This window comes from Danio rerio, chromosome 19 (genome assembly GCF_052040795.2).
Source record: "Danio rerio strain M-AB ecotype USA chromosome 19, GRCz13ab, whole genome shotgun sequence".
Lineage (NCBI taxonomy): Eukaryota > Metazoa > Chordata > Actinopteri > Cypriniformes > Danionidae > Danio > Danio rerio.
This window is the reverse complement of record NC_141039.2, coordinates 29,777,072-29,794,731: the sequence shown is the minus strand read 5'-3', so window position 1 is coordinate 29,794,731 and position 17,660 is coordinate 29,777,072. Positions and strand designations below refer to the sequence as shown.

General features: G+C 35.3%; 1 protein-coding gene across 3 annotated transcripts in view; it reads left to right on the top strand.

Annotated features, from left to right (window-relative positions):
• The window catches only part of adcy2b (adenylate cyclase 2b (brain)), a 167,732-nt gene that overhangs the window by 84,289 nt on the left and 65,783 nt on the right, over positions 1-17,660 (top strand). For all 3 annotated transcript variants that reach the window (XR_015515971.1, XM_087294514.1, NM_001099987.1), the window contains exons 5-9: positions 4,930-5,078; positions 9,046-9,157; positions 9,318-9,445; positions 16,430-16,588; positions 16,920-17,052. Coding sequence is in view for 2 of the 3 variants with exons in the window: in XM_087294514.1 (XP_087150640.1) it covers positions 4,930-5,078; positions 9,046-9,157; positions 9,318-9,445; positions 16,430-16,588; positions 16,920-17,052 (681 nt within the window). In the remaining variant the exon portion in view is untranslated. The remainder of the gene's footprint in view (positions 1-4,929; positions 5,079-9,045; positions 9,158-9,317; positions 9,446-16,429; positions 16,589-16,919; positions 17,053-17,660) is intronic.

Below are 17,660 nucleotides of genomic sequence, written 5' to 3'. Positions count from 1 at the left end.
CTCAAATTTTCTTTTTCTCATTTCACATTTTGTGATGAAAGTGCCCAAGGGGCTTGTTTGAAAAGCCATATACTTCTCCTGTATTCTGCGTGTATACTCAGAATACCTGTGGCAGAAACAGAGCAGACTGTTTGAAGTACTACACGTTTCCATTCTATCAGCCTAACGGCAGAATCCGATGAATCTTCGAAGGTTTAATGTGTGTAAGCCTTTTTAGCGCTTTTGAAAACAATTGTTTTATTTATTAAAATATATTAATATTTGTTTTCACCTCTGAGTTCAATCTGACCCCAATTTTGGTTAATCCACTTGTACCATTTCTGTTTTTAGCTGATAACATTATCAGTTCTGATATAATTTAGATTTTGATATTTTTTTGGGTTCTTACAAATACAAAAATTGTACATTTATTAGGAACCAAACGCCGCTTAGAGTTCCATGCCCCGGGATTGCGTTTCTTTCCACGGACATTATCTCGACACTTTGTAGTTAATCAGAGGATGCAGGGTTAATGACACTCAAGTAGTCTGGTTGCCTCCTGCTCACTCCTACTAAAAGTGTTCTTAATTTAGTCATTTCTATACAACTTGCTTATATCAGTGATTAAATGATTACAAGTTCTTCATGCTGCTGTGCCACACTGCTCCGAGCAGTCAAATATGCCTTAAAAATCAATAAAATCATGTCACAACATAATGGTAGCACAGACTCCATTTAATCTACTGGATACAATGAATTTGGAAGACTCCAGATTTAATGAAAGAGGTTAACCTTTATTTTCCAGATGAAAGTGTATCATGCCAATTAAGGAATTAATAAAAGCCAATTCAGGCATAAATGCACAACATCAATTACCTAAAGGCAAATCTAAGAGTATAGATGGAAGTCCAAATTATACATAGTGTTGAGATTAAGAGCTCTTCACTTCGGGCCAGTTTGGATACAGACTTATGACCCCTTCTCTTTAAATATCCTAGCATTGAATGGTTATTTTGTAGGGATGTAACGGTATTGTAAATACTGTCATACCGCAATATAAATTTTTTTTTATATTACCGTAGTCGCATGACTCTGTAAAACTATAGTTCTTCTGAGAAAATTTGCTCAGGCGAATGAAGCGAACGGGAGGTACCGGAAACTACAATTCCCATCAGCCCAGGCTTGGCCATAATCCCTTGCGGTCTGTTGTCGCTACAGATCCAGTAATGCGGAAATGGAGTGTGCTGCTAGAAGCGGGGATCAAAAAGAGCTGGAAAACCCTAAAGCGGGTGTTGTCGCCGCACGCGTACTGAATAGTGGTGTTGTCGCGCGAGTTCTTATCAGCTGTGTTGTCGCGCGAGTTCTTATCAGCTGTGTTGTCGCGCGCGTACTGAATAGCGGTGTTGTCGCGCGAGTTCTTATCAGCTGTGTTGTTGCACGCGTACTGAATAGCGGTGTTGTCGCGCGAGTTCTTGAATAGCGGTGTTGTCGCGCGAGTTCTTATGAGCTGTATTGTCGCGCGCGTACTGAATAGCGGTGTTGTCGCGCGAGTTCTTATCAGCTGTGTTGTCGCGCGCGTACTGAATAGCGGTGTTGTCGCGCGAGTTCTTATCAGCTGTGTTGTCGCGCGCGTACTGTAAAGCGGGGACGGAGGGTATGTCGCGTCGCGGGGGCACTTTTGATCATTTTGGAAGGGAACTTTCTATCCAAGACTAAAAAGGGTATGTGCACTGCACAGGTTGAGCTCTATGTGTGCACATGCCTGCAAGTTGGGGAATACGACTAATAATCAGTCATGGGGACTGCAGAAACACAGCACACTGTTCAGATTGATGCAGACATGAGATCTCTATCTCACTCATGGTTTGTCCTCTCAAGTGGGGGAAAGACAATGCACAACGTTACCCACTGCTGTCAACCTGGGCCAAGTCATATCTCTCTTGTCCCAGAAACCTCAGTCCCAAATGAGAGGGTTTTTTCTGTTGCAGGGGACATTGTAAATACCCAGAGATACCAGCTTTTACCAGATTATATTTATATGATAATTTTCCCATCTCTATCTAAGTGAGTGAGTGATTAAATGTTGAATGTGATGAGTTTTCAACAATACTAAATTGAAACTTTATTTTTTTACATGGTTTAATATTTTTTTGTTAATAAAATTGAAGTTCCTGTTTCAAAGCTTACAGATAGATGGCTAATTTGTATGTCATTGACACTTTTGGCACTTTTTTGGAGTATTTTCATAAGTTTAGTGTTTTCCTGTAAATGATTCAATAAATACCGTACCGTGACATTCATACCGAGGTATTACCGTACCGTGAAATTCTGATACCGTTACATCCCTATTATTTTGTCAAAGTTAACAAGTGACTTAAAGATTTACTAATCTGTTGAGATTTAAAGAGCACCTATTATACATTAAAAGGGTCATATTTTGGTTTTGGGGGTCTTCAACAACAGGCTGATATGCTTTCAAGGTCAAAAACACTTTTATTGTCTTATAATATGCATATAGTTTTACATAATTTTCCCAGTGACTTCCATATGATTAGTTCAGCGATTCATTCATTCCCAAAGCCCCCCTTCGCACAATGCTAATCTGCGCTGATTGCACCGATGACAGTCTGTTGCAACTGGTCGACAGCTTTCAGTGAGAGACAGAGTGAAATGCCCACTACAACTTATCACCAATGTTGAAGTAGTCAGAGTGGATGTGTGAGCATACCTGCCAAAACCCCTGTTTTTCCCAGGAATCTGCCGTTTTTCAGACTAATCTCTTGCATTTCAGACCCATCTCCCACCACCGTCCAGTTTTGTTATTTATCCAGGAAAACTCCTTTAATTTCAACAGTGAATAACTTCTGGTTCCCCCTGAACATAAACCCTTCTCTCCGGGATTTTCAGGTACAAATGTTGGCAGGTATGTGTGTGAGCCCAATGCAGAAGTGCATTATAGCAATGCAGTTTAACACCAGCATATTGCTCTATTCCTAACCATAAATAAAAACACTGACACACATTCAGTATTAATTCACACTGTGGGAAAATCTGAACTATTTTGAAACTTGACCGCTGCACATGTGTAGGAACAGCTGATGGTGGCCATAGCAACGACAAACAGCAGTGCAACGCGAGCTCACGAACACATCTAAATCTGTTAACAAAGCAGAATGCGCCGTGTTTTCAACGTGGCATTAGAGGCGATATGAGAATATAAAGAGTTAACCAAATACACTACAAGTGGTTACAAGTAACAAAACACAATTAAATACATACTTTGCAAGCAAAAGAAAGCAAGGAGGCAACCATTTTAATCACACTTACTTACACTTGTGAAATGGAGGAAGAAACTGATCCATGAACTGTGTACTGTAAAGTTCCTGTCAAGCTCTGACGAAATCACATACATCAATAGTCTTTTCTAATCCTTCCGTTAACAGACGGCTGATGAATCACCCGTTGTAAGCGTGCAGATTGCTGTAGCACTCGTCAGAAAAACGATGGGAATACAGCACAATTAAGGCTGGGGCTGTAATGCTGAGGGTTTGCGCGTGCAACAATTGGGCCGGGCTTAAGTTTCGTATCGACGTCACGCCGAAACGGCTAAAGCTTCGTTATCAAGATGGTTCATTTGAAGCACTATGAGTACAGTCTTTTATAGATGGATCAATAGTTTTAAACACTGTGCACTTTCAGATTTAAACCTTAGCTGGATATTTCTCTTCACTTAGAGCTGTGTTATACACTACATGGAAATTCATTTCCAAAAACCCAGAATAGGGGCTCTTTAATCAAAATTTATCAAAGATAGTGAATAAAACATTGTTACCAGTAACACCTGAGTTTTTATCAGTACTAGAAGGGAAGGAAAGTTCAAGAAAGAGGACAAGAATGTGTCAAAGTATATCCTGGCCCTTTTCTTCAGATTCCAGAGTTTTTTGGCACATTTAAGTCTTAAGTAAAATCAATTCCTACAGTTGCTTATTTTTAATAGTGTCACAATGTCATATGGTCTTTTCTAATTCTAAAACATGGTAACTTGCTAATTAAATGGCATATTTCATTTAAATTGGTGTTAAAACAAATGTGTTGCTTAATGCTTTTAAACTGCTTTTCTCATTAATGTGTAATTATATGAAAATCTGGATGATATGCTAGAGAATTGTTTTGCTGAGATAATTCTCGCTCTTACAACTCTAATCAGTAGCTGGCTACCTGTAACTGATCAACTAGCTCAATTGCGTGCAAAAGTGAAGTAAAGCCTAAAAGTCAAGAGAAAGGAAAGAGGCAGAATGGGGAAGGCTTGTTCTTTATCCTTGTGCTACAGATGGTTTGTTTAATTGTTTTCTCGCTTAAAGCATTCAGTTTTTTCACTTACAAAATCTGCCATGTAAATAGCAAATGCGCCATGGTGTGACACAACTGACCCTTAAAGGGAATGGGAGATGAGGCTATGATTGGTTTAATGCACATTATGCTCAAAACACACCTAGAACTGATTAAGAGAATAAACATTTAGACCATGCACCAGGACCAACAGTTAGACCATGCACCAGGGCACAAAGGGTCATTTTTCTGTCCTTAAAATAGCAAATGTGGATTCGGACAAGCTCTTCATACTTGTGCGCCATGCGCTTTAGACTTTGCACCTAGACCATTAAAATAGAGCCCTAATTGTCACCTCACACTGACCACACCACATACATTTGATAAACAGTGGCACATAATGGTCAAAAGTTATAAACCAATAAATCATTAGCTGATTTCATAGTTTTTTATGATTTTTGATATTTTAAGTTGAAATATACAGTATTAGGAACTCAATGTTTCTCTTGATCTGAATCTCTCTGTAGAGTTAATTATATAACATCATATCAAATGTATTTGAAATGATATTAAAAACAAACATAACATGAATATTTCTATCCTTCTCTGTTCAACCAATAGGAGCGTCTTTTACTATCCCTGCTTCCCGCCCACATCGCACGGGTCATGAAGGCGGAGATCATCCAGAGACTGAAGGGACCCAACTTCAGCCAGGCGGAAAACACCAACAACTTCCACAACCTCTATGTACAGAGGCACACTAATGTAAGGTAGGGCTTGTGACACACATAGCGTCATTTCTTTGCTCTCAGCTGATTTATTTTTGTCAGCCTAGAAAATATATCCCATGCACTGCACCTGCTCTCCGCGGAGCTGTCATACCCTCAATAGATCCTGTCAAACCATCCTGCCCTCCTTCAGTCTGCACCGGAAAAAAAACAAGCTATTCATCAACCTAGATGGAAGTAACCCTCAATCTAAAAAGCCTAGACACTTTTTGTACGCTTCTATTAAAAAGTAAAAACAAACACAGTCTTCTGCTAAATAGGGCATACTGTTGAAGTGGCTCTTCATCGTAACATAAATATAATTTTCCTCAATGCATCGAAGGACAAGGAGTTCTTTGCTGATTTAGAAGCAGTACCGCTTTCTGCTTCAAAGAGGTTCTCCTTTCACTTCAATATCCTTTTTTTCTTCATTTTTGAGGATGCTCTGCTCATTCTCAGTGTAACCGACTGAAGGAAAAAGCGAAGGATATTTTCTTGGCATCTGCATAATGTTCTGTTTCTGAGAATCACACTGGATTTCACACTGGATCTTACAGGGCAGGCTGAAAAACACACTTGTGTCATTGATGTTACTGAAGGATTTTGGCAGAATTGAAAGAATGTGTTTCTACTTCAATGAGAGATAAGTTGGCCCGCATACTGTATGTGGTATAATGACAATTGCATTGAAAATACTTCTATTTATGCAGTAGTTTTAGTCCTTGGATTTGATCGACAGCGTGTTTCAAGAGTGCTGATGTATGGTAGCTTTTTTTTTTTTACTGTGTAGGGCTGATTTTCCACATGGTAGGTGATGACAAGTAAATTACTTTATGAATCTAAGTTTAATTGACGTAATTTGCTCAAAAACTGATTCTTTCAGGAGTAAAACAGGTGATTTTTTTTCAAGTGAGTCATTGAATTCATTTATTTTCTTTTGGCTTAGTCCCTTTATTCATCAGGGGTCACCACAGCTTAATGAACCGCCAACTTATCCAGCATATGTTTTACAAAGCGGATGTCCTTCCAGCTGCAACCTAGTACTGGGAAGCATCCATACACACTCTCATTCACACACTCATACACTGCGGCCAATTTAGTTAATCCAGTTCACCTATAGCGCATGTTTGTGGACTGTGGGGGAAACCCACGCAAACACGGGGAGAACATGCAAACATCCACACATAAATGCCAACTAACCGACTTGAACCAGCAACTTTCTTGCTGTGAAGCGACAGTGCTAACCACTGAGCTACCGTGTCGCCCTAAGTCATTGAATTAAATTCCATTATAATGTAATGAGTGAGCAACACGTTGGCTCAGTGGTCAGCACAGTCGCCTCACTGCAAGAAGGTCGCTGGTTCGAGTCTCGACTGGGTCAGTTGACTTTTCTGTATGGAGTGTGCAGTATACAGTAGGTGAAGCGAGTAAATAAAATTAGCCGTAGTGTATGTGTGTGTGCCAAAATATATGGGTGTTTCCCAGTACTGGGTTGCAGCTGGAAGGGCATGCACTGCGTAAATACATGCTGGAATAGTTGGCAGTTCATTCCGCTGTGGCGACCCCTGATAAATAAGGGACTAAGCTGAAGGAAAAAAAATGAATGTACCCAGCAAGCATTTTTTGTTTTTAAAAGATGTCTAATAGACGTCTAAACATAGTCATCTTGGCTAAAACAAGGCTAAATTTGGGCTGTCCGTAAAAATCTAATAGACTTTTAAGAATAGGCCAAAACTAGACTACTCATCAATAAACAGAAATAAATGACTACATATATAAAGTCTGTCTAATCCAGGGGTCACCAATCTCGTTCCTGGAGGGCCGGTGTCCCTGCAGGGTTTAGCTTCAACTTGCCTCAACACACCTGCCTGAATGTTTCAAGTATACCTAGTAAGACCTTGATTAGCTTGTTCAGGTGTGTTTGATTAGGGTTGGAGCTAAAATCTGCAGGACACCGGCCCTACAGGAACAAGTTTGGTGACCCCTGGTCTAATCAGTCTATTTGATGACTAGTCTAGTTGTGGGCTTCTTAGATGTCTATTAGATTTTCACTGACAGCCCAAGTTTAGTCTTGTTTTAGCCAAGCTGTCTACGTTTAGAAGTTTGTTAGACGTCTATCAAACACAAAATTGTTTCCTGGGTAATGAGTAAATCATTGAATCACCTTGAATACCTGTAACTTCAACTATTTTCTTAGATCGGGTGTCTGATTTGTCTATTTACATTTGACAACGTACTGTAGAATAGATGTGCCTCAGCTAAATGGATATAATTCTAATCTTGAAATCCTGGGTTAAATACAAATTTAACTATGTTACATAGACTAAAGCATCAGATACAATACAACACATTTTGTTTATAAGCTATATATCTTATTTGGCATACAAATTGTTTTATATGTAGGCTACAGGAGGCTGTGCACAAGGCTCTGTGATTACTGTCATAATAGGCTAAATAATTTTGTGTATAACCTGCCTTCCCAAAAACAAAACACTGTGCCTTCTTAAATGGAACACAAATTATATATTTTTCTATTATTTTCCCTCTCCATTCACAAACATAAGTGCATACTCAGCCTGAAGTGTCTCTGTTGTTAATGCTGCCATTTGGTATTATTTTAACATTTGAATTAGATTTTTTTGGTTAAAAATCAAACAAAACACACATCTGAAATTGTCATTTGTGACACTGCGTGTTGGATATTATACATATTGTTATAAGAGACTGTCATATAGCCTATTACAGTACTTCTCAACCATGTTCCTCGAGGACCACCAGCTCTGCACATTTACCATCCTTAACCACCTGATTTCTTAAACACCTGATTCACATTATCATCTCATTAGCACAGACTGAACGACCTGTAATGGATGTGATAGACAAAGGAGAGATCCAAAAAATGAGTGTTGGTGGTCCTCCAGAAAAGTGGTTGAGAAACACTGGCCACTAGGAGGAGAAAAATTTACATATGGTTTTACAACCAGATGCATGTAGACTTGTCCAGTTTTGTTTCAAACCTGAAGTGGTTTGAGTGATTGGATATGGATCTTTCTGGTATGCATTAGGGATGTCCTGATCCAATCACGTGATCAGAAATCGGGCCCGATCACACGGTTTCAGACTCGATCGGAATCAGACGTTGCCCTCCCAATCAGGACTCCAATAAAGAGTTAGACCTCTTTCTTGACTTCACACAGAAACAGCAATGAGTGCTGCATGACATCACTTTGTTGCAGAGACGCTATTAGTTAAATGCCGGAAGCAGCTTGAAGCAGAAAGCGCGAGTATGTCTGCGATCTGGAGGCATTATAAAGTTGATGATGGCAGCATTGCCATAGCAAACTGTGAGATATGTAAACTTGGGATTGCCTGCCAGGTATTTAAAGTTGAGGTGCTATTTGTTTTTATTTTAGATTTTTTTTTATACTTACTGTTGCACTAAAGTCCAAAAAGTGAAGAATGAATGTTATTTATTACTTGATTGTTTAAGCTACTTCACAGTAGTGCTCTGTTTGTAATCAGAGTTGTTAAATGTTAATATAAGGTTAATTAAATAAGAAATAAGGAACATCCTGGATCTGTTTCTTCGCTTTTCTTCGTTCATTTTTTATTTATTATCGAAGTATCGGATCAGGTTTCAGTATCCGTATATACTCAAAATCAAATGACTAATATGCATTTCAGAGGGCATTTACACCTGTCTTTTTCATGGTCAGATAGCTGTCAAATCAGGAAAACCATGCGTAAACAGCCCCTTAGTTACACTAATCTGCTCTAATACGCTGATACTTTCAGAATTGAACTAAATAGGTGAATAAATGTCTGGTTTATCCCATAAAAAGCATTATTAGCTTGCCATACAATTGGTCAAAACATCAAAAAAAAGTATTTTATTTGCCGTACAAATGAATCATGCATATTTTATGCTCTTTATTTTGAGTTGTCTTGAACATTTGAATGTTTTCCACAGCATTCTGTACGCAGACATTGTTGGATTCACACGTCTGGCCAGTGACTGTTCACCTGGAGAACTGGTCTACATGCTCAATGAGCTTTTCGGCAAATTTGACCAGATAGCCAAGGTACTTCCTAAAGAGCATAGAAGACACTAAGATCCCACTTTCTAGAACATTATATTTACAATAATAAGACACTGAGATTTGTATTTTTTTTTTTCTGTACACAATGTAATGTTTACTAACTGCGATTTAATTTGAGGTTTTGATGGTTTGTTTGGTGCAGGATAATGACTGCATGCGGATCAAAATTCTAGGCGACTGCTATTACTGCGTATCGGGGCTGCCGGACCCTCTGTTGGACCATGCCAAGAACTGTGTGAAGATGGGGCTGGACATGTGTGAGGCCATCGAGTAAAAGAGCACACTTATTTTTAAACACTATTACATTAACACATTATTACACAGATGTCTGAAATTCATGATTCTAACTGCTCTATCACAGACGCTGAATGGTGTAATTGACCTTTTTTTCTGGTTAGTTTACCCATAAACAACAATTTGCTGTTTATTTGCCCACCCTCAGGCCATCTAAGATGTGAATCTTTTTCTTTAGTTAACCATTAAAGGATTTTAGCAGAAATTATGGCCATTGATGGTTCAGAAAATCCAAATTAAGGGCCAAAACATAACTAATACTAGTTGCTCCTGTAGATAAATTAAGGTTTTATGAAGTGAAACAATTTGAGAGTAAGATGTGAGTACGACACTGAGTGTCATTTGCAACATGATTAACTTTAAAGTTTTAAACAGTAAACTACATTGAGATTTTGACAGAGAAACATGTGTTTGCTTTAACAACAAGTCTTTTGGAAAGCTACTTTTGAAAGTAATCCATTACAGTATTGAGTTACTTACTAAAAAGCAAACTAGTTGCGTTACTTAGTTACTTTTTATGATAAGTAATGCGTTACATTACTTTTAAGTTACTTTTGTGTTACTTTTTTCTACCTGGCTGAGGCTTGATCTCTTTTACAACTTGCAGGTTTTTTTTTTTTCCTTTTTGAATACCTTCGTTTTAATGTAGCAATTTATTTTTTAAAGATAATTAATTAAACTACATTAACCCGCATTACATTTTTAAAAAGTAACTGCAATTTTACTACTTTCGTTTTAAGCAATGATTACTTTACTCGTTAATTAGTAAAGTAACAATATTATATAACTTGCATTACTTGTAATGTGTCTCCTCAACACTGTTTATAACTGATTTAAATGGTTAAAACCATAACCTTTTTATGGCAAAGAATCATTATTTTAGCTTCATTGACACTAAAAGTACAAAAGTCTTTTAATAAAACTTAATGGGCTCTATTTTAACAATCTAGATGCAAAGTCTAAAGCGAATGGCGCAAAAGCATTAAGGGTGTGTCCGAATCCACTTTTGCTATTTTAAGGATGGAAAAAAACGGTTTACGCTGAGGCGCTTGGTCTAACAGAGTTTTGCTTATTCTATTAATGAGTTATGGGTATGTTTTGAGCATAGTGCACCTATTCTTATCCCCCATATAGTCCAAAACCTGACAGGTGGACAAATCTAAGCTTGTTTTTATTAAAACAATTATAAAAATGCATATAACAAACAATTAGCTACTAATAACGTTATACGAATGCACATTGTCATGAATAAACTAAAAAAAGCGCCCCGAAATGAGGTATGGAGGAAGGGGTTTTTATGTTTATGTAGAAAGAATTAATTTTTGTAATATTTTAATCCATTCATTATTTTTCATTTGTAAAGATATTTGCGTATTGCTGTAAATCCTGTGTGTATTAAGCAATGTGTAAGTGTTTAAGGCACAAAACCAATGTGCTCTGCACTGGACTGTACATCAGCTTTCAGCTGGTCAATTGCGCTGTCTATTTTGCTCAAAAAAGCAACGTGCCAACAATGCCCCTTAACGCACCTTCTTTTTAGACCAGCACACCCATGAGTCCACAAAGCGACGCAAATAGATATGCTATTTAAACAACGTGGTGCAAAACGGAAAAGTTAAAGTCTGAAAATAGCAACAAATCATGGCAAACACAACTTGCGCCTTATTGTGCTGGGTGTATGATAGGGCCCAATATGTCTAGTGTCCTATAAAGGGTTAATAAACGAAACAAAATAAAACTAAATATGCATATATGTTTACGCTTTTGCTTAAAGACCTTAAAGCATGTGCCATTAGCCCATGTATTTTATGAATTACCAAAGACCAAGAACTTTATTTTTAGCTATAAATATCTAAAGTTTTTGTTTCGTTTTTTTTCTGAAGAATAAAGTAACTTAAATCTTTGATTGCCTGAGTATGAGAAAATTTAAAGTTCAGTCAAAATTTAATCAAAACTTTAGTATATTACAGCTTCCAGCCTGCAGACCTCCTGCAGGGTGTCTTATAAACCAGTGTCTATCCGGATTTATTTTTGTGGTAATCAATTTCATCATTAGAGCAAAAAGACCCATGTAATTAAATCGGCTACAAAGCTCTAAAACCACTACACATTATGCCTTTCATCATCTAGCAGAGAGCATTTTGGGTGTCGTTTTCTCCCCATGGTGTCTGTCTTTTCAAGCACTACTCTCTGAGGCTGAAATAACCCGCATACTCGAGAGGCTCAGATGTGTGATATTGTTGAAACCCACACATTCTCTCTTTCCTTCTCTTTCTCTGTTTTAAAGTACAGCCTCTTTTTTTTCCAGTGGCTTTCACGATTCTTTACCCATTCTTCATTCTTTCGCTTTTCTGCCACATATTCGATCTCCGTAACGCTACTGCAATCTTTTTCATTCACACACACACACATACACAAATCCATTTGAGGGGGTAATTGAGGACCCTCTAGTGTATTTTCCAGCATGACACTGTTCAGGTTAAGGGGCTTCTTGAAATAAGAATGGTGTGTGACAGATGCACCGAAACGCACACATACACGCACACACATACACGCACACACACACACACACACACACACACACACACACACACACACACACACACACACACACACACACACACACAGCTCCAAGAGTGCAATTATTTATTTGTTTGTTTATCTGTTTATTCATTATCATTGATTTTTGTTTAATAGAATTAGGAATCCATAGTCCAGCCTGCATAAATGTTTTTAAGTAGTTTTATTTTGAGAGAGCACAGCTGTTTTCGGTAGTTTTTTAATTGTTTTTGTTTAAAATAGTAATCCATAGACTAGCCAGCTTAAAAGTTTTATTTTGTTTTGTAACGTTAATCATTAATATTCCAGCTTGCATACATGTTTTTGCATTGTATTATTATTATTTGTTTATTTCAGTTTGGTTCCAGTAAGCACCAATCACTATTGTGTGTGTTTTTTTTTGTTAGTTTCATGACAATAATGAGTGATTTTTTTTATCAACATCCCAGCACGTGTAAAATAAGTAATAAGTAATAATTCGTTTTTTTATTTTGTTTTGTTCTGAGGTAGCACCGGTGGCTGTTTTTGTTGCATTTTTGTTTGTGTGTTTGTTTGTTTGCTTGCTTGCTTGTTTCTTTTGTAATTTTTGTCTAAAATAAAATTGTTTTTTGTTTGTTTTAATGGCGAACTAGTAACCTTTTTGTTTTTTTGTTTTTCATTAATAATTCAACATTAGCTTTGTTTTGTTGTTTTATGACACTGAGTAGGTTTGCATGGACACCAATAATCCGACTTTAATACGATTAAGACAGTACTCATATTAATAGTCTACTGTGTAAAAAGCAAATTATGATTAATTCTATCTGATTAAGTTCATAATTGAACTAAACATAAATCAAATTAATGCATGTGGAGTATGCTGATTTTAGTCCCATTATTAAAGTGTAGTCAGACATGTTAACACCAAAATCAAACTTTAACCATCGTGTAAGATTTTTGCTGCATTTTGCGACAGACACTATTCTCTGTACCTACCGAGTCAGTGAAGGACCACAGACGCATACACAGTGAAAAGCAGAGGTTTTTTCCCTATACGGTGTGCAGTATTCCCATAAAACAACACTCTTTAACTCACATCCAAAGTCTCGTTTGTCATGGCGGGCATGCATGAAATGTTCCTAAATGAAAGTGAAAGTGCCAAACTGCAGTTAAAGTCGACAAATTAAAAATTAAGCACCTGAAATTATGTGAAACTCTGGAGGAAATGTGGATAGCGTGGTGACGCAATAACGTTAATCCATTTATGTGCTATAACATGTAAAAAAGGATCATGAAATGAAAAACTCATGTACAGTAAACACCTTAATCATTTTATTGTCTTATTCAGATTAAGGATAATAATTTGATTACTGATGTCCATGTAAACGTAGTCACTAATAAACTATAGTCCAGCCAAGATAAAAGTTGTGTTTTATTTTATATTGATTTGTTTATTCTGTTTTTGTTTCTTAAAAAAAAATCAGTAGTCTGAAAATCAAAAAAAATGTAAAAATTATATTTGATGCAGAGAACGACGATTTTACTGATCCACGGACAACCAAAATACCACAGAAATGCATGCTGGTCTTCACAGCAGGGAGCTTGTAATATTTAAGCTGGTTTATCTGAAACACAAGATGAGATGTTCTGTGTACTGAATGAAAATATACACAGGCACCAGACACACTCCCTCATAAACCAACACATACTGCTGCAGTCCTGGCACCTTCTGATATTTACTCGGCTATAAATAATTCTGGTGTTAAGCCGAGTTTTTTTTTTTTTTTTTTGTGAAATATGGTGCCGTTTTGGTCAATTCAAAGGATGGAGAGACAGACTGAAGTGTGTTATGTGTTGTTAAAAAATACATTTGATGGCAGTGGAAGAAAAACCTGCTTTATTTACATACAATATTAGTCAAATATTCATTCAAGAATGCCCAGATTTAAAAAAAATAGATGTATTATGATTAAATGCTTAGAGTGCTTAATATTATTGTATTAATATTATCTAGTAAACAAATGATTACTTGTTGCCTTGCTTTGTTTTGTTTTGTTTTCATTAATAATTCAGTACAAGATTTGCTTTGTTCTATAATATTAAAAAGTGTTTATTTTGTTTCATTTCGTTTTGTTATGTTTTATTCATTTTTATTCAAAAATACCAAAATTAAAAACAAATATATTATGATGAAATGTTTTGAGTGCTAGTAAACAAATTTAGTAAAAAATGATAAATCGTTGCCTTAAAATACCTGTCTGTAAGAATCAGTCACAATAATAAGCCAAACTTAACAATTTACTTATTTCTTTGTTATCCTTGTTTTTTTATAAATATACTCCATAGTATATGCTGAAAATAAGGAACTATAAGCCAAAGGGGAAAATGAATAAATGAGTCTATGAGTATAAAATTAGTATAAAATTTTGTTTTTGTTATGCTGTATATATATTTTTGTTTTTTTGTTTTTTGTATTAATTAATAATTCAATATACAGTTAAATATTACAGTTAAAATTATTAGCCCCCCTCCCCTGAATTATTAAAATGACATTTAAAGGCTTTACTAGGTTAATTAGGCTAACCAGGCAGGTTAGGGTAATTAGGCAAGTTATTGTATAATGATGAGTGTAGACTATTAAAAATAAATAAATAAATAAAATAAATAAAAAAAAAAAAAAATATATATATATATATATATATATATATATATATATATATATATATATATATATATATATATATATATATATATATATATATATATATATATATATATAGCTTAAAGGGGCTAATAATATTGATCTTATAATGTTTTTTTCTTTTTATTTTATTTTAGAACTTTTATTCTAACCAAAATAAAACAAATAAGACTTTCTCCAGCAGAAAACATATTATCAGACATACTGCAAACATTTCCTAGCTCTTTTAAACATAATTTGGGAAATATTTAAAGGGGGCAATAATTCAACTGTAAACTTTTTTTGTTGTTGTTCTAAAACATTAATAATCAACAGTCCAGTCTAGATAAAAGTTGTCTTTTGATTTGTTTTGTTTTTATTTATTTATTTTTTATATATTTTGTTTTGATTTAATTAAAAACAAATATATACTGATTAAATGCTTAGAGTGCTTTAAATTAGCTTATCTAGTAAACAAATGATTAATTGTGGCCTTAAAAAAACCTGTCTGTAAGAATCGGTCACAATAATAAACCCAGTATAAAAGTTTTTTTTTTTTTTGTTATCTTTGTTTTTTTATAACTATAATCCATAATCTATGCTGCAAATAAGGGACTAAGGCAAAGGAAAACGAATGAATGAGTCTGCTGTATAAAATTTTGTTTTGTTTTTTGTTTTTCATTAATAATTCAGTATAAGCATTTTGTTGTTCTGTAACATTATTAATCAACAGTGCAGCCTAGATAAAAGTTGATTTTGTTTTATTTTTTTCTATGTTTGTTTATTTTTTTTTAATTACCTTAGTTTTTTATATAAATAATCCATAGTCTATGCTGCAAAAAAAGGATTAAGTCGAAGTTTAGTTTTTTCTATAAAGTAATATATATATATATATATATATATATATATATATATATATATATATATATATATATATATATATATATATATATACATATTAGGGGGTGTAACGGTTCACAAAAATCACGGTTTGGTTTGATACGACACAGTGGTGTCACGGTTCGGTATGTTTTCGATACAGCAAAAAAAGAAAAAAGCCAGAGGATTTCTCTGATTTTTTTTTAATGTATTAAAACTAACATCATAAAAGTATTATCTTTTTTTTTATTTTTTTTTTTACTTTAAGCAGTGATAGAGCTATACGTCTGGGGTTTTCCTTTATTATACTCAACACCAAAAAGCTTCATATAAAAAATAAATAAATTTAATAATGTAGTAGTTAAACAAATAAAAATAAAAGAACAATTTAGTTTTTATATGGAATTTCAATCTATTTTTAAGTATTTTTTTCATTTTCAGAAAGATGAGTGTCCACTGTTTCTTCAGACAGCACAGATCTGCTTGATTTGACTGTCACCTGCCATTTTAGTGGATCTGAAAGCAGGAATTATCTGACTAAAATGGGCTTATGAAGGAAAAATGTAATAGGGCTCTATTACATTTAACATTTTCTTATAACCGGAAATTTCCACTACCGATTAAGGTCTAACAGGGCTCGAAATTAACCTTTTTTTTTCTTTTGCTTTCTATTATTAGGTTGAATAGTTTTGGTTTGGTTTTGTTGTTTGGATTAATTTTATGATAAGCACACAAACGTACAGTATATCATACACAGACACTAATGTGGCAGATGTGTAAAAAATCGTGTTTTAAACTAGTTCAAGATGTACTAAACACTAACCTGTGTGCCCGAGCTGTTAATATTGTACCTGTTATTTTAGGAAGGTGAGAGAAGCCACCGGTGTTGACATTAACATGCGTGTTGGAGTGCATTCTGGAAATGTTCTCTGTGGTGTCATCGGCCTTCAGAAATGGCAGTATGATGTTTGGTCACATGATGTCACCCTGGCCAATCACATGGAGGCGGGCGGTGTTCCTGGGTAAAATCGTCAAATGACTTTTGTTTTTCTCCCATTTCATGATTTTCATATATTTGCTTCAAGTGCTATTATGCTCATGAAGGGTTCTTGACGTTAATAGAAATGCTCTTTCGAGCGCTCAGCGAATTCGCTTTTATGCTGCTAATGAGTATTTCGTTGAATCACCCAAAAAAATAACAGCAGCGCAAAGAGCTGTTTTAATTTTTTATATCTTAACTCTATTGTTTCTGCGAGCTTTGGAACATTTGTGAATTACTCATATAATGCACCTGTGTTTGTGTAGTGTTTTTTTTCATTCGCCAGTATGTAATAGTTGTGTGCTCCTCTGCAGACGGGTTCACATCTCTTCTGTGACGCTGGAACATTTGAATGGAGCATATAAGGTCGAGCAGGGCAACGGACAAAGCAGAGATTCATACCTGAAAGAGCACGGCATCGTCACATATCTAGTCATCAACCCGAAGGTAAAGCATGACGCAGTCCAGCTTCAGCTTATGTATAAATAACTGCACATTTACATTTTATGAAGGAAAAACTGGTGCTTTGTGGTTGCTATAGTGTTCCGAGTGCATCAATTTTGCACTGAACTTTATGATGTTGGGTGTATTTTTCAAGCATGAAATTTAAATATTTTTTATTTAAATTTTTAGAAGTCTGAAAAAAATGTAATATTGCAAAAATGGAGATAAGCAAGACATTAGAACAATGTTCATGTGGTGAAAATCCTGTCAGTAATGTGTGAAACTGTCTTATAGATTAATATAATGTACAAAAGGTACTAATATGTACAGTTTAGGGATTTTAATCTTTTTGATGGCACGGACCCTCAAATCATGCGATGGACCACCATTCTAAATGTAAAAATATAATAATCTATATTGTTTCTTGTATAAATACCGAATTTATGCTACAAAAATTTAATTGTTTTCATTTTTTTTTTTTTTTTTTTAGCTATTTTTTACGTCTATCATTTATCAGATGTTGGAGTTTGGTCACTGTCCAACACAACCTAAAATTAACCAAATATCAACATAACGTTTTATGTTGTTATTAGACGTCAGAATAACATTGT